Source organism: Mastomys coucha, unplaced genomic scaffold (assembly GCF_008632895.1).
Source record: "Mastomys coucha isolate ucsf_1 unplaced genomic scaffold, UCSF_Mcou_1 pScaffold19, whole genome shotgun sequence".
Lineage (NCBI taxonomy): Eukaryota > Metazoa > Chordata > Mammalia > Rodentia > Muridae > Mastomys > Mastomys coucha.
In genome coordinates, this window is record NW_022196901.1 from 18174745 (window position 1) to 18200494 (window position 25750).

Consider the following 25750-nt stretch of genomic DNA (forward strand, 5'->3'; position numbering starts at 1 on the left):
AAAAAAAAACAAGAAACAAAAACAAACAAACACCATCAAGAAAACAAAGAGTTCATTCACCAGGAAAAAAAAATTTCAAAATTATATAACTAAAAAGAGACAAAAGGAAGTTACTGTATCATGGATTATATGAAGAACTCTTACACCTAACATTAAAAAGACACACTAATATAAAAATGGATAAAGAAACTAAGATGTAGTTCAATGTAGGACACTTGTTCGTCATTAACAAAGCTCTAAGTTCAATCACAAATACCAAGAGTAGAGGATGGATATTTCTTTTTTTTTTTTTTTTTCTGAGACAGGGTTTCTCTGAGTAGGCCTGGCTGTCCCAGAACTCACTCTTGTAGACCAGGCTGGCCTCGAACTCAGAAATCTGCCTGCCTCTGCCTCCCAAGTGCTGGGATTAAAGGTGTGTGCCACCACTGCCTGGCTGAGGATGGATATTTCAAAGAACATATACAAATGATCAAAATACAAAAAGATGGTCAGTGATATCATTCTGGCTGTTTTAATTGTTAGATTGACATAATCTAGAATTACATGGAAAGAGTGTCTCAACAAGGAACTGCACACATCAAGCTGGCCTGTGGGCACTCAGGAAAGGGAATATGTTGATTATGTTATCTCTGAAGAAAGACCCAGGCAGTCTACATTGGAGGAGAGGGGAGGTGGCACTATTTCTTAGGCAAGAGACCCCGACCTCTTAAGTGAACAGAGCACGCTGAACACTAACAGGCATGTACTCCTTTATTGCTCTCCATGCTGATTGTATATGTGATATGATTAGCTGCTTCAAGTTTCTGCCTTCACTTCCCTGCAATGATGGACCATAACTTGGAATTATAATCTAAAATAAACCCTTTCTCCCTAAGTTGCTTTATGTCAGGGAGTTTTATCATAGCAACAGAAATGAAAATAGAACACGCATTCAGGAAAGGGAAATCAAGATTGCAATGAATTGCCTCCTACACCAAGGCAGCTATAATTAAAATATCCAACATTAACAAATGTTAGGGAGGGATGGAAACGTGGTCCCTCATACACTGCTGGTGAGAATATAGCATAGCTATTTTATACAACATTCTGGAAACTCCTTTAAAATCGAAGGGAAGGGACTTGGAGAGGTGGCTCCACAGTCAAGAGCACTGACCGCTCTTCAGGAGAACCCAGGTTTATCAATTCCCAGCACCCAGATGGCAGCTCGTGACTGTTTGCAACTTCAGTCCCAGAGAATCTAATGTCTCATTCTGACTTCTATGGGCACTGGACACTGGTGTGTGAATATACACACAGGCCCAACACCTGCACATATAAAAATAATAGATAAATGTTTAAAAAATATTTTTTTTTGTTTTGTTTTACAAAACAGGGTTTCTCTGTATAGCCCTGGCTGTCCTGGAACTCAATCTCTAGACCAGGCTGGCCTCAAACTTAGAAATCCACCTGCCTCTGCCTCCCAAGTGCTGGGATTAAAGGCGTGCGCCACCACTGCCTGACTAAATTGATTTTTTTTAACAGAGGAAATGGAGTGGATGAGAAGGCTAAGTAGGTAAGGGACCTGCTACAACCTGATGACCTAGGCTTGACCCTGAGACCCCTTAGGGTAGAAGAAGGGAACTCCTACAGGCTTTCTCTTACCCCCCCCACACCAGCACCACTTCCAATCAATATACCAATCAATCAATCAATATAATTTTTAATAAGGTTAGACATCATTACCATATGATTCAACAAGTCTGCTCCTAGGTATATACAGAAATGAAATATATCCACATAGAATCTGTCTAGAATGTTCCCCGTAGCATTATTATCCACAGTAAACAATGTGTAGAAAATCCAAATGTCTATGACTGTCAAATAGATAACATGTGGTACAGACTTACAATGAAATATCATTCCCAAATAGTAAGAAATGAAGTGCTGATACATGCTGCAGCGGGCATGGCCTTCTACTGCACAGCAGTTAGCCAGAGACACCAGTCACTAAGGCCGTAGGGACTGTGGTCTCACCTTGAAACAGACATCCAAAATAAACAGTCACACAGGCAAAACAAAACTGCTGGGAAGAAAGGGGCTAAGACTGAGCTGCAAATGTTAGGTGGTAATTCTAAGCTAGCCTAAGAATTATATTACATGAAAAGTGGCTTTAAAAGCTAAGCATTTCTTTCAACACTAAACTTATTATTGTTGTTGTTATTGCACTCATAACTCTGCACTGGGTTTTGCAGGCATTCTTGCTCTAACACAAATGGAGAGACCTAAGTCACCCTTGCAATCAATCAGTCAGGAGCCCAAGCTCCTTCCAGCTCACTCAGACTTTTGCTTTTTTTTCTTTTCATGGAGAAATACACATGTGAACTGTACATCTGGCAGGGAAATGGGTCTTTGTTTACAGCTCAGAAGGCAACTGAAGTAAATTTTAAAAATATGGTTCAATAATCTTCAACCAAAATTCAGAGAAGTCCCAGATGAATTTCTTCAGGTAGTGTTAATATTTCAGCAAATTTCACATAAAATAAAATCCTGAATTTTAAACCTCTCTCTTCTTCCCCCTTTACCCTCAATCTTAATGGTAATGTTAGGTAGGAAACATCTAGTTGGCATTTCTACTTACAGATAGAATCAGCAAATAATATATACATTTGCTCCCAAAATAGCTTGTTTAAAATGTTAATACTAGGTAAAGCAACAAGCTAGGCAAGAAAAAGAATAATTTCATTTATTCCTCTCCAATGAAAATATAATTTCTAAGCTTCTTATAAATCAACATGTGAGACCTTGCTCCTCTGGGAGTGGGTAGAGCTGTGAATGTAAGACAAAGCTCTATGGCCAAGGAAACATGGCTTGACTGAACAACTCAAAACTAAACAACCAGCATTTTCTTTATTTGGTCGCAGGAAAGTAGAGATATGGTCAAGCTGGCCTAGAAGAAAGCAAATAGCTGTCTGAAACTGCCACTAGGGCCACAAAACAGGTAAGTACTGTGAGTGACAATGTCCCTAGCTGTCTGCTGAAACAACAGCAGGGCAACAAGGACCTCCATCCTACACACTAAAGAAATAAGCTCTCAAACTCTTGAGTTGCAGGAGGTCCTGAGGCACATGAGAATTGCACTCAACCAGCATCTTCATTTTACTCCAAGAACACAGCCCTGTAAGTACACCCTCATCTCCAGTATATAAACAGTTAATGAATGCATGTGGTTTGAAGCTGTGTGTCAGTATCTGCTACTATAGCAAAAGTTCCTCAAAATGTACCACAGCAGCTGTGTCCAAATGAGAAGACATAAACGAAAGGGCAAAAGGGCACAGATGGTAGGCAGGAGTGAGTGGGTTCTCTTTCAGACACTGGCAGGTCTAAGTCTGGACAGAAAAACAATACTGAGTTTCATGTTTACAAAGTGCTAGCCTCTCTACTGCCTGAGAACACTGCTCCTAGCATGTGCACAATGAAGATGTCAGGAAATCAGACTTGCTTTCCAGCTCATCTATATTTTAGCCCCAAAAGGCGGGTGTTTAGGAGCTAGACAAACAATTCAGCAATTAAGAGCACTGGCTGTTCTTTCAGAGGGCCCTGGTTCGATTCCTAGAGCTACATGGTATCTCAGAACGGCTAAGGGATCTAACACCATCTTCTGGCCTCCAAGGACACTGCACACAAGTGGTATACACCCACACATCCAGGTAGAACATCCATAGACATAAAACAATAATTTCTAGGTAATAGTGGCTCACATCTTTACTTCCAGCACTCAGGAGGCAGAGACAGGCATATCTCAATGTTCAAGGCCAGTCTAATAATCTACAGAGCAGGATAACCTGGGACAGATAACCAGATAACCCAGGACAGCCAAGGTTATCTCAAAAAACCAAAGGAGTAGAGGTTTGTGCTGGGGCAGAGAGAACCTGCTGTAACTGTAAATGCCTGCGTCATGCTGCTCAGGGAAGAATGCAGCACTTGCCACCTTAACAGAGCCCCTGGGCCTCTCTTAGCCTTAAACCTAAAGATACTTATAACTTCTAGGAAAACTACTTCAATGAATTTCAAATATAATTTATTTTCTATACTCTGAGATAATTCAAAATGTACTCAGGAAATAAATGAAATCCTAGAGTGCTGTAGACAATGTGCAGCCAGCAAACACGTTAATGGAATAAATTAAGGATGCAGTTCAGTGGTCACTCCTTCACCATCTCTCAAGTCCTCAAGAGTCACACGTTCCCTGGTAGCAGTATAATATGGGCAGAACAGAACATTTCTATAACCAAATTCTGGGATTCCTGATATATTCAATAATGTGATTAAGCTATAAAGATTTATAACTTTTCTCTATAGTTTGTTTGAAATAACTTGAAGTTTTAAACACCCCAATAGAGCCACACAACAAAACCGCCTGAAGGAATTAAGCAAATGACCCAGGCATGGTAGATCGTATTGTAACAGTAATGGAGCGGCTGAGGCAGGAATAAGATGAGTTGGAGGCAAAATAATAAATAGTGATAAGAGGAGGAAGAGGAAGAGGAGGAGGGCAAGGAGGAGGAGGAACCAGGTGGTGGTAGGGCATGCATGCCTTTAATCCCAGCACCAACAAGCAGATCTCTGAGTTCGAGGCCAGCATGATCTTACATGGTGAGTTCCAGGGCAGCCAGAACTACAGAGAGAAACCCTGTCTCAAACAAACAAACATTTGGGCAAATAATAATGTTAAGATAAAATTTTCATTTACAATGAAATTAAAACAAAAATACTTAGAAATAAACTTAAAGAAAGTTCAAAGCAAAAAAAAAAAAAAGAAAAGAAAAGAAAAAAGAAAGTTCAAAGCATAGTATAATGCTATAAAACATAGCTGGAACAAATTACATAAGACCTAAGTAAACAGAGGCCACCTCACCTCCGTTGGAGAACTAATACTGTTAGGAAGACAGCGTGACCCAACTAATCTATGAACTCAGTGGAATCTCTATGAAAATTCCAGTTGCCTTCTTTGCACAAGTCAAGCCTCTGTGCTAGACTTCATGTGGAGTCACATGTTCCAAAGAGCCCACAGAAGCTGGGAGAGCCAACTGCCTCATCACTCGCACTTTCCAATTTCAAAGCTTAGAGTAAAGCAACAAGGTCCTTACAAGCATGTCACTGCGCAGGAATGGATATATGGAGCAGAGCTGTCAAACTGGAAACTCTTACTATAAGTAGCTAAAATCTTACTGTAAGTTGATTTTTAACAAGGGTGCCAAGATCATTCATATAGGAAAAGAACAGTCTGTTCAACAAATGGAGATAGGGCCGGGCAGCGGTGGCGGGCAGCGGTGGCAGGCAGCGGTGGCGGGCAGCGGTGGTGGGCAGCGGTGGCGCTCCTTTAATCCCAGCATTTGGGAGGCAGAGGCAGGCAGATTTCTGAGTTCGAGGCCAGTCTGGTCTACAGAGTGAGTTCCAGAACAGCTAGGGCTACACAGAGAAACCCTGTCTCGGAAAACCAACCAACCAAACAAACAAACAAGCAAACAGAGATTGGTTGTATGTGTGTGTGTACACATATATACATATAAAAGAATAAAGCTGAGTTTCCATCTTTTATCAGACACAAATACTCACTCAGAACAAAGTCTTAAAGCTGTTAGCTTAACTATGAAAATCCTAGGGAAAATGGTTTCCACTATTAACAGTGAGAAAAGTAAAAATTAAGCCACAATAAAAAAATAGAAAGCCACAAGAATGGAAATAATAACAAAGATAGGGAACTCGTTGTAGAGGATATGCAAAAACAGGAACGGTCTAGCAGTTCCCCAAAAGGCTGGACTGCTCCCATATGCCTCAGTAACTTCAGCTGATATGACCTCCAAAAGTAAAAGTTCGTGTCCACATAAAAGCTGCACATGAATCACCCATCCCATTCTGCTTCGAGGATGAAACCCATGGCCTTGCACACGAAAGCATTTGCATTCTCTACCACTGCACTACAAGCCTAGCACTATTATTTATCGTGGCCAAAAGAGCAAACAATCCAAATGTCAATAATAATGACAAATAGCCACATTAACTACAATGATGGTAAGCGAATTAAATGGATTTGACAATACGAGGTGCTGATAGACGGTACAATATGTAATTTATTACACTAACATCACACAAACCCCTCACCAAAGAATGTTGTCCTAAAACTGAGCAGGGTAGAGGGAGTCATATATCCATATGGACTGTATTTGGGGTGGTGGGCAGCTCAGATATCTCACAGAGAAAAGTTATATAATTTCGCTTATATATATTCACCTCGAATAAACAAATCCAGAGACAGAGGTCATTGCTGAAGGCTGAGATGGTGGTGAAACAGGTTATTTATCCAACTCTGTGGAGTGTCTTTGGGGTTGATGAAAATGTTATTGGTAGTTGATGAGAAAATTAAGTAGCCTGAAAAAAAAAACCCAATGACCTGCATTGTTTTAGATGAGGAGAATTCAATGAAAATCATTGTATTACAGCAAATACAAGAATAACAAAGTAGTTGCACACCTATTAATAAATAAGTAGGAACAGCACCAGACACTGCATGATATTTGCTTACACAAGTGTGTGACAAAGTGGCACCCGGATAACACCAGGATGGAGGACAAGCAGCAGCATCATTGGATCTCACCAACAAAGAGCTAACATTTCAAGAAATTCCTATACTCTCCCCACACTTTTCCAATCTCTCATGTGTGCCAATGGGATAAGTCCATAGTTTACACATAAGGAAAGAAATCCAAGGAGAAGGTTGGGGTGGCCCAATCAACAAGCATGAGGAGCTGAGTGTGGTTGGCTGTACAGCACTCATGGGAAGGGTCAGGCAGTGGTGCTCTCCTGTCTGTGCTCTTGGTGCTAGGAAGACAAGACATCTATCCCAAGAGCTCTCAGGCTAGCCGGTCTTTGCAAGTGATGGAGCTCCAAATTCAGTGAGAAATGCTTGTCTCAAAAAATAAGGTGAAGACAAGCATGAGGGTCTGAGCTGGCACCCCCAGACGCCAGACAAAGGGCAGGCAGAGATACACATTCTACCTGTAGAACTCCAGTGCTGGAGATGAGCCAACAGGAGCCCAGGAAACTGCTGGCAAGCCAAATGATACAGAAAGCTTCAGATCTGATTAGAACCTGTTTCAAAAACATAAGGTAGAGATGACAAGATGGCTCTGCTGTTAAAAAGCACTTGCCAAGCCTGACGACCTGAGTTCAATCACACAAGAGAGAACCAGGTCCTTTAAGGTGTCTGACTACTGCATGAAAACCATGGCACGTACCTGTACACATATACACGCGTTCTCCCCCTCTCCCAATGATGAACGATTTTTTTTAATGGTCAAGAAAGAGTTGAGGAGAACATTGTAATAACCACCTCTGGCTTCCACAAATGCTCTCAAAGATATCTCACACACACACACACACACACACACACACACACACACACACACACACACACACCTCACACAACATCAAACCAAACAAAAAGTACTCGTAAAGTAGACAATGATAAAATCAACCTGTACCTTTGTGTAAGCACTGGAAACTGAGCTATCCTTCAGATCCTCCCACAGCAATGTTTAGATCAAGTGTAGGGTTGAAGATTATACTTCAGTTAGCATTAACATCAAGCGAAGAAACAGAAAATAAAATCTGACCTGCAAATGGGCATTATAATTCCAACTAAAGACAGGGAACACATAAGCAGCAGCAGGAAACCATTTTCTACTGGAAGCAGCATCCCCATTCAAATAGGAAGGGGAGCAGGCTCAGAGGCCAGCCACTGCGTGCTTCAGGACACCAGCAGCAGCTCAAGAATCACAGAAAGAACTCTCTCCCATCAGCAGCCAACAAAATAGACTCAGAATATGTAGTTCTTTGAGTTAGAGAACCAGAGGGAACTTCCCCTATAAATCCCAAACTTCCTCCCTTGGAAACTGTTACTGTTTAAATTTACAGCTAACTGCTCAGTCTTGAAATCCTCAAATCAAGAAATTAATTTAGGGTGCTAAGGGTTGGTGACAATCCCAGGGACCAAGTAAAAACAAAACTACTTAGGAGAAATATACCACTGCCTGGGACAAATATTAAGTCCACACTTAAGAACAAACCAAAAAAGTAAATAAATAATATGAGCATACTAAATCAGGTATCAGATACCAGCATTCTAAAACATGACTACAAAAAAATATAGTGGTTTCCCAAAATCCATGGATATCAGACTCTGCAGGTGCTCAATTCTCTTAGGTTAAGTACCATGTTAGCTGCATGTAACCTGTGCGTATGCCATCTCTAGGTGATGTCTAATAAAATATAAATGCTATGCAAGTAGTAGTAGTTATGCCACTCAGTCTGCAAGTGCTCGGAAGAAATACAGTTTGCCTCCTATCCCAACAATTTCAATCCACAATTGGTTAAATCAGCAATTATGAAATCCACAGATGAGGATGGTCCATAATTTTCATAAAAATAAAAGTAAATCAATGGATTGTTGAGGGACAAAGTCTGTTAAATATGAATTACCTAGACAACAAACCCGACTACAAAGGGACTCTGAAGACACTATCTAGGAGCAACACTGAGTCAGAAAATAAAAATACAAAAGAAAAATGGAAGCGAGCATGGGGGTTGGGGAGGACAGCTGTCATCCTAGCAGTTGGCAGGTGGCAGCATAAAGACCCATGCATTCAAGGCTGATTTGGGGTCCACAGTGAAGTCTGTATCCTGCACACAGATTAAATGACATAGAAAGAAAGACTGAGGCCTGGAGGAGAGGCCCAACCTCTGGGGACCTTTTGGAGGCTTTGGAAGACAGAAAACAGAGGCCACGAGGAAAAGTGCTCAGAAGTAGAGAGCATGCTTTCTCATACTCAGAAAGGGCAAAACAGGCTTTGATGTCAAAGTCCTCAATATAGTAACAGACATGATGACCCGGGAGAGCATCTGCCTTTCTAGCATGCTTAGAGAACAGCTGCCTAACATTTATATACATAATGCAAACGTATTTTCAAAAAGATTAAAAAGCTAAATTTATCATCAACCGACCCTCTTCTAAAGGAACTAATACAAAACAGACTTCAGGAAAACAAGAAATGATCATGTCACAAGGTCTAAAGTCTAAGAAACCATGTAATACTCCGCAGACTAGTAAATGGTAATTATGTTTGAATAAGTGGAATGTATACCTTCAAGCTGGCAATAAACATACTATTTATAACAATGGTATTTTAAAAACCAAACACTCGCTGGGCACGGTGGTGGTGGTGGTCTTTAATCTTGGAGCTCAGGAGGCAGAGGCAGGTGGAGCTCTGTGATCTTAAGGCCAACCTTATCTACCTAGCGAGTTCCAGGCTAATCAGAGCTAAACAGTGAGACAATTCCCTCCCTCCCCCCACTCTCTTCTCTCTTCTTTCTCCCCTCTCTCCCCTCTATCCCCTTCTCTCTCTCTCTCCCCTCTTTCCCCTCTACCCCCTTCTCTCTCTCACACACTGAGGGGAGAAGGGAGAGAGGGAGGAGAGTGATGGAGCCCTTTAGCACTGAGCTGTCCTAGGTTTTGCTGATTCAATCTTCACAGCAACTGTGACACAGCACAATTATTCACCCTATTTTCTCACAATTATTCACCCTATTTTCTATCTGAGAAATAATGAGATTGAGGAGTTGGTGAATAATGTGTTTGAGGACACTAAGTGAAAAGGAAGGAACTGTCCTTGCCTTAGGAAACAGCCCACCTGGAACAGAGCAGTATTTCTAGGCCAACAAATCCTGGGACAGAACAGTAAGTGGCAGGTTGCTGGCACTGAAGCAGGAGGACCAGGAAACATGCAGGAAGTACAACCAATGGGACAGCGAAAGGAGCCACTGCAGTCCATACACTCTGAGTCTAGGGCAGGCCTGGAGTCTATGCTCAGGAGATTCTGATGCAGAGGGTTCTGGAGCCGTAGTAAACAGTATTAACAGACACAGGCAACCACCAAAGCCAGTATGTACAAGTTTCTTTTTCCAATTGACCTTGTTTATCTTTTTAACTTTAATATGCTTTTAAAAAGATAACACAATGATGGCTCAGCAATTGACAACCCACAAGGCAGATGACAACTCTCTATAAAATCAGTTCATGGGGATCCAATGCTGTCTTCTGGCCTCTGCAGACGCCAAGCATGCATGGAGGACCATATACATATATGCAGGCAAAAAATCCTAACACATAAAGTAAAAATAAATTACCAAAAAAGGGATAAATTGCAACTGGATAATGAAATCCTAATCAATAATGAAAAACATGAACTCAAAAGCCAAAAAAGCAAAGCACAAAAATCTATATATTGTAAGATTCCATTTTGAATAAAGTTTCAGCAACAGACAGCACACTCAAGAGGTTGCTAGGAACTAAGAAGTCAGAGAGATCAGAGATCTCTGACCACAAAACATTTTCTCATGATTGTGGTTGCACAGGTTATTGAATTATGTACCTAAAAATACCTTGTCATTTTTATGTGACCAGCAGGCAATGCAGCCATCAGTGGCTGTTTTCTGTGAGCTGCTGAGAACACGTTCTGTCTTCTTCCAGCTAATTTAATTTAGCACAAATAGGAAGGGGTAGGAGGAGGAACAAAAGGAGGGTTGAAGCTATTCACAGTAATTAACATTTACACATGGGAAACTCAGTACTGACTTTCACCCTAATTTTAGAGCATTTACTACCTTGCAAGAGTAATAATTAACAGATGGAGTCAACAAAACATCTAAAGTTAGACTTCAAAAGACTGTCCACGGACATGGCCTGATACTTCTATACCTCCAGCACTCCAGGACCAATAGAAAGGGATGATCTATAAAGAATGTTCCAGGGATATACAACAAGACCCTGTTACTTATACACGTATGCATGAATGCACACACAGGCGCACACATAACCAAAAGGAGACTTGACTTAGGTGGCACAGGAGTTAGTAACATAAGGTAATACAGAGAATGGTGCCCACAAAACCAAACCCCATAAATTTCTTTCTCTTACATCAGAGTACAGGCATTCTGTATGAGCACCAATGTGTCTGACAATGGCAATCCCCTAAGAGTATCCAAACCATGTACTTAACAGGGCAAAAATTAAAGACCTCCTTTCTAAGCATCCCATCAGCACATGTCAAAAGACCTCTTGACACTGACTATGTCAGACCTGTGCTGTTCTGTCCTGTAGCATCGTAGATCCTGCTATTCGCTCCTCCTATTCCAAATTCTACCTGATTACCACAGTAAGGAGATTCTTCATTTATTTGTTCAAGAAACATTTACACAGCTCAAGCTATACAGCAAAACCGAGTAAATCTTCTGTCATGCAACCAGGAAGTGAACATTTCAGCTGTCACAAATAGGTTAATACTAAAAAAAAAATAAAGCAGAAAGTGTTTAATAAATTCTTTTCAGACTTTTTTTCATTCATAATTAGAGCAGGGGTGGTTGGGGTAAACCGGATTGCCAAAGAGGCCAGAGACATCAGTTCACCTGAATCTAGAGTTACAGGTAGATTGAAGCTACCTAGCACGATTGGTAGGAACTAAAGTCAGATCCTCTGAGACAGCAACTACTCAGCCTTCTCTCCAGTCCCACACAGTCAATCCTTAATTATCATACAATGCCACCATCTAGTTCCTAGAGCTTGTTATAAGGCCTATGTTAATAATAAGACATGGTAAGAAGGAACAGGTTCAAATTGCTTGTTAAGAAAGAATATAAGGGCTGGAGAGATGGCTCAGCGGTTAAGAGCACTGACTGCTCTTCCAGAGGTCCTGAGTTCAAATCCCAGCAACCACATGGTGGCTCACAACCATCTGTAATGAGATCTGATGCCCTCTTCTGGAGTGTCTGAAGACAGCTACGGTATACTTACATATAATAAATAAATAAATCTTTTTTAAAAAAATTTATTAAAAAAAAAAGAAAGAATGTAAAATTGAAAGAACACAAGAAAGCATAAGGTGTCAACAGCCTGGATAAGAAAGGTCTACTCAGGAGACACTGTATTTATGAGCATATATGGCAGCACAAGGCTCCATATACTTTTACTGCCGAAATACTACATACCACAGGAGCAGAAGTAAATACCGCTAGAAACATTAGGGTCATGTTTTGACATCCAAATAATGAATCTCAAATTCACCTAGGTAGAAAATAAAATGTAACACAACATTAAATTTACTTTGAAAGCTGTTCACAACAGGCCTAATTAGGACTGCAGACCACAATCCACAAAGAGCAAAAGCAGGGAGAGTCTGACTGGGTAGGTCTGGAATGCGGTCTGAGCACTTGTCACTAGGAGACACAGACAGCCATGTTAGACATCACCATGAGTCACAGCCTAAGGGCATGAAGACCAATACCCAGTAGGCACAGGATCTCTATGAGTTTGAAGCCTGGCTTCCATAGCACGTTCTAGTACGGTCACAGCTACACAGTGAGATACTGTCTCAAAAAAAAAAAAAAAAAAAAGTGTTAGGATCAGAGGTGAAGAGAACACAACATCTGATCCAACACCTGGAGTAACTAAGACCAGCTGGACGCAGGCACCCAGGAACTCCGCCCAACCAGAGGCACAGGTTCCTTCAAGTCTGGGCCTGTGCCTTGAGCAGACCTTGGGTGCTAACTCCATGGCCAGTCCCACAACACCTAGAGGAAGCTCCACTCCCAGGCACTCTAACATTCCCAGGATCACAGAGACAACTGGGCTCTGGGGAGTTCTGACACAACCAGGATCACAGGAAGGACAGGCCACAGTCAGATACAGTGAGGGCAGGTAGCACTAGAGATAATTAGATGGCAAGAGGCAAGCATAAGAATATAAGCAACCCAAACCAAGGTTACTTGGCATCATCAGAACCCAATTCTCCCACCACAGCAAGTCCTGACACACCATCACACTGGAAAAGCAAGATTTGGATCCAAAATCTATGATGATAGAGGACTTCAATAAGGATATAAATAACTCCCTTAAAGAAATATAGAAGAACACAGGTAAACAGGTAGAAGCCCTTAAAGACAAAAGACAAAAGTCCCTTAAAGAATTGCAGGAAAACACATCCAACCAGGCAAACAAAATGAACAAAACCATCCAAGATCTAAAAATGGAAATAGGAACAATAAAGAAATCACAAAGGGAAACAGCCATGGAGTTAGAAAACCTAGGAAAGGGATCAGGAGTCATAGATTCAAGCATCACCAACAGAATACAAGAGATAGAAGAGAGAATCTCAGGGGCAGAAGATACCATAGAAAACATGACACAAAAGTCCAAGAAAATGCAAAAAGCAAAAAGCTCCTAACCCAAAACATCCAGGAAATCCAGGACACAATGAGAAGACCAAACCTAAGGATAATAGGTATAGAAGAGAGGGAAAACTCCCAACTTAAAGGGCCAATAAATATCTTCAACAAAATTATAGAAGAAAACTTCCCTAACCTAAAGAAAGAGATGCCCATGAACATACAAGAAGCCTACAGAACTCCAAATAGGCTGGACCAGAAAAGAAATTCCTCCAGTCCCATAATAATCAAAACACCAAATGCACTAAACAAAGAAAGAATATTAAAAGCAGTAAAGGAAAAAGGTCAAGTAACATATAAAGCCAAACCTATCAGAATTACACCAGACTTCTCACCAGAGACTATGAAAGCTAGAAGATCCTGAGCAGATGTCAAACAGACCAGACCCTAAAAGAACACAAATGCCAGCCCAGGCTACTATACCCAGCAAAACTCTCAATTACCATAGATGGAGAAACCAAGATATTCCATGACAAAACCAAATTTATACAATATCTTTCCATAAATCCAACCCTACAAAGGATAATAGATGAAAAACCAACACAAGGAGGGAAACTAGACTCTACACAAAAGCAAGACAGTAATATTTCAACAAAACCAAAAGAAGAAAACCACACAAACATAATTCAACCTCTAACAACAAAAATAGCAGAAAGCAACACTTACTTTTCCTTAATATTTCTTAACATCAATGGACTCAATTCCCCGATGAAAAGACATAGACTAACAGACTGGATACATAAACAGGACCCAGCATTTTGCTGCATACAGGAAATACACCTCAGTGACAAAGACAAACACTATCTCATAGTAGTTTTAATAATAGTTTTCATCTATTATGTCCAAATGCAAGGACACCCACATTCATTAAAAAAAAAAAAAAAACTTTACTAAAGCTCAAAGCACACATTGCACCCCACACAATAATAGTGGGAGGCTTCAACACCCCACTCTTAGCAATACACAGATCATGGAAACAGAAACTAATCAGAGAAATAGTGAAACTAACAGAAGTTATGAACCAAATGGATCTAACATATTTATAGGACATTTCATCCTAATGCAAAAGAATATACCTTCTTCTCAGCACCTTACAGTACCTTCTCCAAAGTTGACCATATAATTGGCCACAAAACAGGCCTCAACAGATACAAGAAGACTGAAATAATCCCATGCACCCTATCAGATCAACAAGGACTACGGCTGGTCTTAAATACCAACAAAAACAACAGACAGCACACATAAACAAGGAAGCTGAACAATGCTCTACTCATTGTTCACTTGGTCAAAGAAGAAATAAAGAAAAAGAAAAACTAAAGACTTTTTAGAATTTAATGAAAATGAAGACACATCATACCAAAACTTATGGGACACAATGAAAGCAGTGATTAAGAGGAAAACTCATAGCTCTGAGTGCCTCTAAAAAGAAACTGGAGAGAGCTTACACTAGCAGCTTGACAGCACACCTGGAAGCTCTAGAACAAAAAGAAGCAAATTCACCCAAGAGGAGTAGACAGCAGGAAATAATCAAACTCAGGGCTGAAATAAACCAAGTAGAAACAAAAAGAACTATACAAAAATATCAGCAAAACCAGGAGCTGATTTTATGAGAAAAAAATCAACAAGATAGATAAGCCCTTAGCCAGACTAACTAGAGGGCAAAGAGACATTATCCAAATTAATAAAATAAGAAATGAAAAGGGAGGCCAGGCAGTGGTGGCGCACACCTTTAATCCCAGCATTTGGGAGGCAGAGGCAGGTGGATTTCTGAGTTCGAGGCCAGCCTGGTCTGCAGAGTGAGTTCCAGGACACCCAGGGCTACACAAAGAAACCCTGTCTCAAAAAAAAAAAACAAAACAAAACAAAACAACAACAACAAAAAGCCCAAACAAACAAAACAAAACTGAAAAGGGAGACATCACAATGAAATATATCTTTAAATAATTATTGTTTGTTGAATATGAACAATTGAAAATATTAAAATCATGTTCTATAAACATCATGGAAATATTATTGATAATTATTCTCACTGTACTTGAAATTAGCATTTTCTTAATGTTTAACTTCAAAAAAGGTTTATGCTATTTTGAAATTTTTAAAATATACTTACTCATGAAACAATTTTTCTCCTAGAAACATTTATGATTGTTTTTAAGTAAAGTTATAGTTGGATAATGTATAGAGATATATAATGTGCTTTAAATACTCTCTCACTATGTCAAGTGGTATCATATAAGGGCTTTTGAATATATTTCCTCTTCCTCTTCCTCTTCCTCTTCTTCTTCTTCTTTTTTTTTAGACATGGTTTCTCTGTGTAGCCCTGGCTGTCCTGGAACTCACTCTGTAGACCAAGCTGGCCTTGAACTCAGAAATTCACCTGCCTCTGCCTCTGCCTCCCAAGTGCTGGGATTAAAGGCGTGCTCCACCACTGCTCAGCTTTAATATAGTTTTTAGTGATTCATTTTTAATATTTTATGCTCTTTTACTATGCTTAATTCCCAAAGAATATTTTATATGTTTTGAAACAATTTGGTATTCAACATTAGATATAGGACCCTCAGTTATGGATAGTATTAAATGTTCATTAATGGGGGCTGGAGAGATGGCTCAGTAGTTAAGAGCACCAACTATTCTTCCAGAGGTCCTGAGTTCAATTCCCAGCAAGACGTGGTAGCTCACAACCATCTGTAATAATACCTGATGCCCTCTTCTGGTATGTCTGAAAATAGCTACAGTGTACTCACATACATAAAATAAATAAAATCTTTTAAAAAAAATGTTCATTAATGATATTTTTAGGGTATGAAAGAAAATGAATACAAAAGTTGAACAAATTTTTATGCATTATTTGATTCTCAAAACACTAAATAATATTAATGTTTGTGTATAAAATGCATTTAAATAATAAAAAAATTTTAAGAAAAAAGTCATAATCATCTCTAATGAGATCTACTGGCAATTTATCAAAGCATGCTTAAGATGCATAAGATACAAGCCAAAAATAAAAATAAAAAATAAAAAACCAATAAAGACGCAGGCAAGAAAGGGCTGATAGAAACATGACAGACCACAGGATTTCCAAAGCAGGATTTCTATCCTTATCAATATATATTTCTATAAAAGTTAATTATATTATATGGCCAGGCATAGTGGCACATGCCTTTAATGCCAGCACTTGGGAGGCAGAGACAGGTAATCTCTAAACTCAAAGTCAATCTGGTCCTAAGTTCAAACACAGCCTAGGCTGGCCTTGAACCCTTGACCTTCCTGACTCAATCCCTCTGGTACAACGATTAAAGGTGGATACCACCATCCTAAGCTACAATATCATTTTAACAAGCACAGACACTTCATCAAAAAGATCAAAACCACTTAACCGTTTCTTCCAAGGGTCTAGCCTAAGACTGTCTAAAACAGAAGCATCTTTTGTCATGTGCACATCTGTGCCCACAAGGTTTTCATTACGATGACTTGTAGCTTTATTAAAAAGCAATATTCATGCAAATATTAAAGATCCATAATTGGTAACACTTGAATAAAGTCTGATCAACAAATGAAGACAATATTCTAAGAATTAAGTGCTTTAGGCAAGAAATAAGTTTTTAACAGCAAATTCACTGGAAAGTTTTAAACTTTCATGTTTGCTTACTTCAGTATCTGTTCTGAGCATGTGCTAACTGGGGTACTCTGAAATGTAGTTTGCACTTAACTCCCATTTTCCTGGCATATAACTACTAAAATCCTTGAACTTTCCAAAGCAGTCAGTGTTTATTAATCTGTTGACAGATGGCTGAGAGCCCTCAGTAACTTCAGGATGGGAAACTCTGTCAGAGAAGGACCAAGACAGCCCTACACAGACATTTATATTGTCCCCTCCGAGACTCAACAGACATCATGGGAGAAAAGGAGGAAAGAATGCATGAGTCAGAGTGTGTGATGGAGTGTTGTAAAGCGCTGTATTCCAGGTACAGTGTGTTCACTGTGCTCACAGAATTAACAACAGGTGTAAATCACCCGGACAAGACTGGGCCTATCAACATTCTGCCATGGAGAGGGGCGGCCCCACCACCTCTGAAGTATCTGTAAGCATTTAACTGTTGCTAGGGGAGGCAGAGACACTGTCTTCAGTGGTACAGCCTCTGCTAAGTTTCATATGCTCCTGTAATCAACCTAATTAAATGTAGGACACACGGACAGAAAGAAGGGAGATAGTGGCCGTGGAAGTAGAAGCAGGACTGTTTGAAGAAGAGGTCAGCAGGAGTAGGAAGTTAATGAGGAAGTAACTGGGCGAATGTGAATATAACCCATGAGAACAGAATAATGAAATCCACTATCGCAACCTTAAACAGAAATGTATCAACCTTCACTAAAGGGCTCACGAAGGGACACCGTGCACTCATCAGATGAAGCAGCACACACTCCACTGCTTTCTTTCTACAGTGGAATTGTAGCTCAAACGACAGTGGAAGCCTGCACAACTGAAAACCTGGTCCCAGCAAGGAAGAGACACTCAGAGCAATAAATGACCACGAAAAGTCTCAAAAGAAACTTGTTCTCACAAATAAAAAAAATTTAAGCTACACCATAATCATTATATCAAACACACAGGCTTAATCCTTGCACAACCAAGGTACCTCTCCCTCTGTCACCCCACTACTCCCTAAAGATAGAGAGGGGGCCCATGGGAGAATGAATCTGGAATCAGTTTACATAGCCACAGAGCAAGAGTAAATCCTCATTAGATTAAGTCAGTGCTCCGCACTAAGGCTAAGAGCTGAACAGCTGCAACACGGACCAACGCCCAAAGATCTTGATGTCTAGTCATGTCACTGGCAGGACTGAAGCACTGTGCTCAGGTATTGACAACAGATAATAGTAAAGTAAAAGTAGAAACAAAGCAAAAGTCATGGTCTGGTGATTAAATCAGAAAACAAGGCCAAACTGCACAGTGGTTTTTAATATATGTATCAAATTATACTGACAAGAAAACAAGAGGGGTTTCTGATCCAAGGTGTACATTATGTAGAAGGTAGCTACAGTGAGGAAGAAAGGCTGTAAAGGGGGAAGGAACCTGTCTTGCAGCCTTAAAACACTAACACAGAACCAGGGGTGATTATATAGAGGCCCAAGAGCTGAAGTAGAGGAACTGCTGGGAGTTTGAGGATAATCTGGCTCCGGGTCACTACTTTCTACTTTGTACTATAAAAGTAATATAAAAAACAAATGAACACTGCACACATGCACCCTGCTTAGGTGCATCTAGGGCACCATGTTTTCCATCCCAAGCACATGGAGATAATCTGACTGAAAATAGATCAAAGGATGTGTTGGACTCTGGAAGAGATAGAACCTGAACACTTTAGGTAAGGAGAGCAATATAAGAGCAAAGATCTTGTAAACAATTGTAACAATCTTGTAAAACATACCCACCTAGGTAACAGTATGATATATACAAAATACAAGTTTAGTTGCAAAGACGGTAAAGACTGCTGGCCAGAGATCACTGCTGCTGACTCCAACTGACAGGACTGCATAAACCTTCAATATGCAACACAGGGATGGTGAAGCCGTCTACATGCCTTAGCAAGATGCAAGGACAGCAGGAGAAACCAAAACTGACAAAGAGTGGATTTCCTTTAAAATCTCTAATGAGATGCTGTTGGCTCCTCTATCTGTCCCAATTCTTCAGAGTTATAAACACAAATACACAATGACATAGACACTAGTAGGCTATTGCATGATAACTGCTAGAAATAATTGGGTAATATATCAAATATTAAAAATGAACATCTTACAATTCTTGTTTAGAAAGATATGGGGGAGGAGACGAATATAAGTGTTTTTCAGTTTTAAAAAAATGTATACAGATACTGCAGAGATGCTGTTTAGTGTTTGCTATGATTAACTCCCCCAGAAGCCATGTAAAATACTAGGGTACAAGGGCATGCACTTGCAATCCTAGCACTAGAGAGGTGAAAACAGAAGGTAGGCTTCCTGGAGCTATCTGGACAGTGCAGCTGAAGGGCTAACTCCAAGTTCTGTACGAAACATAAGGTAGAGGGGCGGAGGGGATTACTTATCAATTAAGATAATCCAGGACTCAGTTAATAGGACTGTACTGGGTGGCCCACAATCACCTGTAATTCCAGCTTTCTGGTACCTGACACCTCTGACCTCTACAGACACCTGAATTAACATGTATATATCCATACAAAGACACAAACACAATCAAAAAATAATAAATTAGAGACCCATAGAGGCGACCCAAAGGATAAGAATGCTGCTGCTCTTTTAGGGGACTCGAGTTAGTTCTCAGCATTGACATCAGGTCACAGTTACCTATACCTTGAGTTCCACAGTTACCTATACCTTGAGTTCCGGTCAATCCAATATCCTCTCTGGCCTCTGCATACACATATTATACGAATAAGATCTTTAAAATAGTAATACATATATAAATACTGATGTGTTTATAAAAAGATAAAGAGGGAGGAGGATATGTTCTATGGGAGTATAGTGTGGTGTGGGGGAAGGGGATACCTCAGTGGACCCATATCAAGACATCCCTTCCCCTGAGGGACCAGCCACATGGTGTTAAAGTATAGAATAGAGTTTATTCAGGGCATGGGGAGGGGAGTTAAGAGGGTAGTAGAGGCAGAGGGGGGGGTGGAAATAGAGCTTGGCCATGAGCACAAGGAGAGAGGTGGGGGAAGGGAATGGGAAGGGAGAGCAAGAGCAGGAGAGAAGCAAGAGAGCGAGGGAGGTGGGTGGGGGCATGAAGCCCCTTTTATAGTGGCTCAGGCCTACCTGGCTATTGCCAGGTAACTGTGGGGTGGAGTTTAGACAGAATGCTAACAAATATGGTGGAGGGCAGGGCATTTGAGGAAGATAATCAACATTGACCTCAGGTGTCACACACATGGACGGACACAAGACAGACAAAGACAGACAGAAAGACACATGCACACACGCACACGGATGAGTAAAAAAAAAAAAAAAAACAAAAAAGTACCCAGGGCGGAGTGTAGCTCAGTGGCAGAACACTACCCTACTAAGCACAAAAACCTTGGACATTATCCCCATTAGGGCAGGAGGAGTCTATAACAATTCCAGCATGGAATTGTCCAATGGCTGGCAGCCCTAATTGAGGCCAACATGGGCAATACTGCAAAACACTAGCTCCAAAAAGAAAAGAGGGAAATAAATGTAAGAGTTATTAAGAATGGTTGTTTAAAGCAGGCATGCTGTAAGGCCCTACACATAACAATATTATAATTCACTGAGTGAATTTTATTTTTGTTTATTTAAAGACAGAATGTGCAGCTGACTAGTCTCAGCTCACAACACTCTAGCTGAGCCTGAGACACCATATCCAGAAGGTAAGGCAGAGGTCACGACACCTTTGGCAAACCTTTATCTCCAAAAATATTTACATTACGACTTATAATAGTAGCAAAATTACAGTTATGAAATAGCAGCAAAAATAACTTTATGGTTGGGGGTCACCACAACAATGAATACTGCATTCAAAGTCAGCCTCAGAAAGGCTGAGACCCACTCAGGTAAGGGAGCTTGCTACCATGTTTGAAGATATGCATTTGGTATAGTGAAATGACACTGTAGGAAGAATAAATGTGACTCCTACACACTGTTCTCTGACCTCTACGGGTACATCATGGCTTGTATAGTCCCTGCCCCATCCTCACCCACATAAATATACAAATAAATAAAAAAGAATTTTCTTTATGGATAAATGGTTTTCTTGACATAGTGTCTCATGTGGCCTGTACTGGCTTTAAAATCCTTACCTTCTTGCCTACATCTCCCAAGTGCTGGAATTAATGCACCACAATGACCAGCTTTAAAATTTGGTTTTTAAGACAAAGTTTGCAAAAAATATAAAGTATAACATTAAAGTAGAAATAAAATTTTTATCTAGGAGACTATATCCAAACACTGTTAATCCCAGGAGGGAGGCAACTGAAGGAAGTAAGACTAGCACGTAAAGTACCAAGCTGAGTGTGCGGGCACACATGCCTTAGCACCTCAGGAAGCAGGCACGGGATGATGGGGTCGGAGAGATGGCTCAGCAGGTAAGAGCACTGACTGCTCTTCCGAAGGTTATGAGTTCAAATCTCAGCAACCATATGGTGGCTCACAACCATCTGTAATGAGATCTGATGCCCTCTTCTGGTGTGTCTGAAGACAGCTACAGTGTACTTATATATAATAATAAATCTTTAAAAAGAAATATAAAACTACAGTATGCTGTAGTATACAAGATTCTCATTGCAACAATGAAAAGAAACAAATGTTGTATGAAATGTTCACTCATAAAATTAGATACTCCATTCATAAAATTAGATAATCCATAAAATTAGTATCTCCATTTTGAAGAATCTGTTTACTGGAAACACAAATTAAGGTCTTTCACTGCAAGTAAGCATGAGAAAATAAAATGTAGCATACTTCCAAGGACTTCATTGTAACGACAAATAGTTGTTGACTAACGAGAGGAAAAGCTGCTGATGAACAGCATAGCAGCACACTAACAAAGACAACACGGCACGATTGCAAGCACCCAGCAACAACAGAACCTACATGGGAGGCAACGTAGCCAAGTTTCTCTACGCCCATAAAACAAAGCCCTTTTCCATAAATGAAAAATAAAATAAAGCGTACATATCTTTGGAAAATAAATCAGAAAAAGTATTTGAGTTATTCTTTGCTCACTGTAAAAACTAGTCCAAAGCAGCACCAACAGTAAAATTGCAACGATTCTTACATCAAAATAAAGATGAGTTGAATTTTGAATTCTACACAAATTTATTGTGTGTATTTGTTTTGCTAGAAATAAAGCCTAGAGCCTAAAGCATGCGCGTGTGCTCTCCCACAGAGCTGTATGCCTAGGGTCTAAGGAAGAGGCAGGCCTGCTGAGAGCCAGTCTCACAATGCTAAGCAGGATGAATTAACACCTGGGTTCAGGGACCATACCCTCCTTCCTCAGTTTCCTGAACTAAAGGGATGCCCTGCACTGCCCAGTTTTATTCCTTATTTTAAATAGATTCACAGGCTATCTCATTATATGATACACTGATTATAACTGGGTAAGATTGCATTTCAGTATTTCAATTGTAGTAAAAGAAAAATAGGCAAGAAAATGCTGCGAAGTTGTACTGATAGTTTTTATAATGGACAGAGTCAGGGCTGTGTGTGTGTGTATGTGTGCATGCACATATACATATGTGTGTGTGTGTATATATATGTGTGTGTGTGTGTGTGTGTGTGTGTGTGTGTGTGTGTGTGTGTGTGTACATTGGCATGTGTGTGTATCTCACAGTAGATAAAGTTTTTGCATGAAAGCTTGAGAAGCAGAGTTTAAACCCCCAGCACCCATACAAAAACAATGAAGGAGGTCATGGCACCTTGCCTGTAACTCCCAGCACTTTGGAGAGCAAGCTTGCTAGCTAAGACTATCTGAGTCCATGAATTCCAAAGTCACCCGAATTACACAGTCAATACAGTAAAGAGGGAGTGAGGGAAGCATGGCTAACCTATGGCCTCCACATGTACAGCAATATGAACATACATAAAGTACTCACACACATAGATTTCAACACATTTTGCTTTTGTTTTTGTTTTTCTGAAACAGAGTTTCTCTGTATAGCTCTGGCTGTCCTGGAACTCACTCTGTAGACCAGGATGGCCCCAAACTCAGAAATCCACCTGCTTCTGCCTCCCAAGTGCTGGGATTAAAGGCGTGTGCCACCACTGCCCAGCTTCAACACATTTATAGTGACATCTCATTTATGAGGGTTACTTTTAATTATCCTTACATAATTAAAGTTCTCTACTACTTCATAAATATTTACAGAGTCTCTGTGGTATTTTAAGCGATAGACAAAATGCAGTAAACAGTATTGGCTGATACTAAGTGCCACTTCAATCAATCCTTAAAATAATCCTATAAATTACCACCGATTTCTTCAAACTGAGGAAGATCAACAGAGGTAGCTGTTAGCATCAGGGCCTCCAAAGCCTGTGGTGTCGCATGAGTGGGTCTCACACACCTGTTGCCAGGGCAACAGCCACCATATTCCCAGAATTCATTGGGCTCACCTCCCACCTTTACCTGCGGCAACTGCGTCAGAACCCATATATATACGGGGAACATTCCTCCATCTCTCTCTCTCTTCTTCTTCTCTTTCTAATACTGCCCCCTCTCTCCCTCTCAATTAAACCTCTTACACATGGAACTGTTTGGGACTAGTGTGTGGTATGTTCTAACACATCAGCAGCAATAGTAAATTTGCAATTATTCTTATTTCAAAAGAAAGATGAATTAAGTTTTGAATTCTTTCACAACTTTGATGCATGTGTGTGTGTGTGTGTGTGTGTGTGTGTGTGTGTGTGTGTGTTTCCAGGCATCAAGCCTAGTGCCTAAAGTACCTAAGTATGGGCTCCACTGTGGAGCTATACCTCTAGCCTCTATGGAAGAGACAGAGTAACTTGGCCAAGACACAAAATAAGATAATTGATAAGCTATCCTTTTAAAGCAAGATGGCCTACAAAGTTCACGTTCTTAATTATGTACCCATGCTGCAGGCCACTTTAGAGAATAACTTACACATTGATGGAAAAGTTAAAGTAAACCAGCCAAAGCCACCTAGGAGCACCAGATGAAGGCAAGGGGATGGACATCTTCAACCTGCTTACAAGAGACAGAGGCAGCAGAAATAAAGAACTGCTTTACAGTTTCCAAGAATCCTGCCAGGCATGTCCAACCCACAGCCTGACTGCTGCATAAGCTCCAAGTAGCCATGAACAAAATGTAAACCTGCTTGTAACTTTTGTTAGTTTTATAACTTGATTGTGTGATTCTTAAGCATAAACTCTGTAAATGACATAATGTGTTTCTCAATGCCAAAAGATTAAATTTACCTGGTAGACAAAAGGCAGTAGACTATTCTCAGCAGACAGGAGACAACTAAGGGTTTCGGGAATGACAAAATCTAACAACTTCTTACCCTAAAGTCTTCCTAGTTTTTAAGACTAAAAATGAAGTTGTCAATGTTTATGATAAGTAAATTATAAGTATATATATTAAAGTCAGGCCATATGATTTTAGATGGTTTTATTTCACAGTGAAAAAGCAAAGTTCATTTCTTATGCTTCCACCTGTCACTACAACCCTCCCCAGTAAACCCACATCAAGCTAGCTGAACACCGATTATCATACCATTAATAAAGCGCCTCCTAAGATGAGAGATCCAAGAGCTTTCTGTTACAGTGTAACACTTACAGTATTAACACCTACACAGGCATTGGGGAGAAGAGGTAATCAGGAAACAGTTCATCTAACAACCAGCCTCACCTTCAGTGTCCATCAGAGTCTCTTCCAGGGTTGTAAGATGCACTTACAACTTTGCCCTGCATCTCAGGCTCCACGGGAGCTGAGCAGACCCTCAGGCTGGGTATGGAAAATTTACGTCAATTGTTCAAGCACGGCCACATAGGCTGGGCTGAGTTGTATCAGCTCTTCTTGAGGATTAGATTTTATTACTGAGGAATTTTAGGGAGGAAAAATACATCACAAAAGTAGGGTTTTAAAATACCACTGTAAAACCAACACAGAGAAGGCTAAGAAGGTTTTAGAGCACTGCAAACAAAACCAATATGCGTACATTTTAAGTATTCACATGTACTTTTTATATATAACTTTGGTAACGGTGCATCTTCTAATCTGTGCTTTATCACACATACTAAACTGATGATGACTTTACTTTCTCTGATAGACAATGGTGTGAACCATGATTTACATACTGCTGCTGAGTGAGAGCTGCCATTATTCCTTCCGGGGGAAAGGAGCTATAAAAGGACAAAGCATTTCCAAATGTGGGAATGGATCTTGGGACAATCACACAGAGGTAAATGAGAGGTCCATGATTATAGAGTTTAAACCCAGAACTTTCGCCATTTAAAGCAAGTATCTTTGCAAAAGATAATGCTGCCTATAATGATCCATTGTGTGGCTCCCCAAACAGAAGTAAGGAAAGGAAAAAGAAGCCAATGCCTATCAACAGAAGCAAGATAAGGTAACTAAAGATATTTACAGATGCTGGATATGAAATATTAAGACTTTAATTCCATCCCTACAATATCCACATAAAATCAGGGTAGTAGTTTATGAACTACTGTTTCATTTTGGTACTTCAAGACTCAGAATATGACATAATGTCTTCAAAGAAACAGACACTGGTTGGATGATTCACTTGCAATTATAGGAGGTGATAACATGAAATGAGGTTTGTACCACCACAAACACTGGACCTGAAGAGTGGTCAGACAGCATGTCTGATCAGTTCCCCCAGAGACAATCAGAAGGTAAGTGTCTCTGAAACACACAACAGAGACAATCAGAAGGTAAGTGTCTCTG

General features: G+C 40.2%; 1 protein-coding gene across 14 annotated transcripts in view; it reads right to left on the minus strand.

Moving 5' to 3' along the window:
• Srpk2 (SRSF protein kinase 2) overlaps positions 1–25750 on the minus strand; it is a 196586-nt gene that overhangs the window by 71804 nt on the left and 99032 nt on the right. Inside the window, exon 1 of one of the 14 annotated variants that reach the window (XM_031380114.1) lies at positions 6271–6390. The exons of the other annotated variants lie outside the window; for them this stretch is intronic. Coding sequence (XP_031235974.1) covers positions 6271–6302 — 32 coding nt within the window. The 5' untranslated portion in view covers positions 6303–6390. Of the gene's footprint in view, positions 1–6270; positions 6391–25750 lie in introns of those variants that run through there. 14 annotated transcript variants of the gene reach the window in all.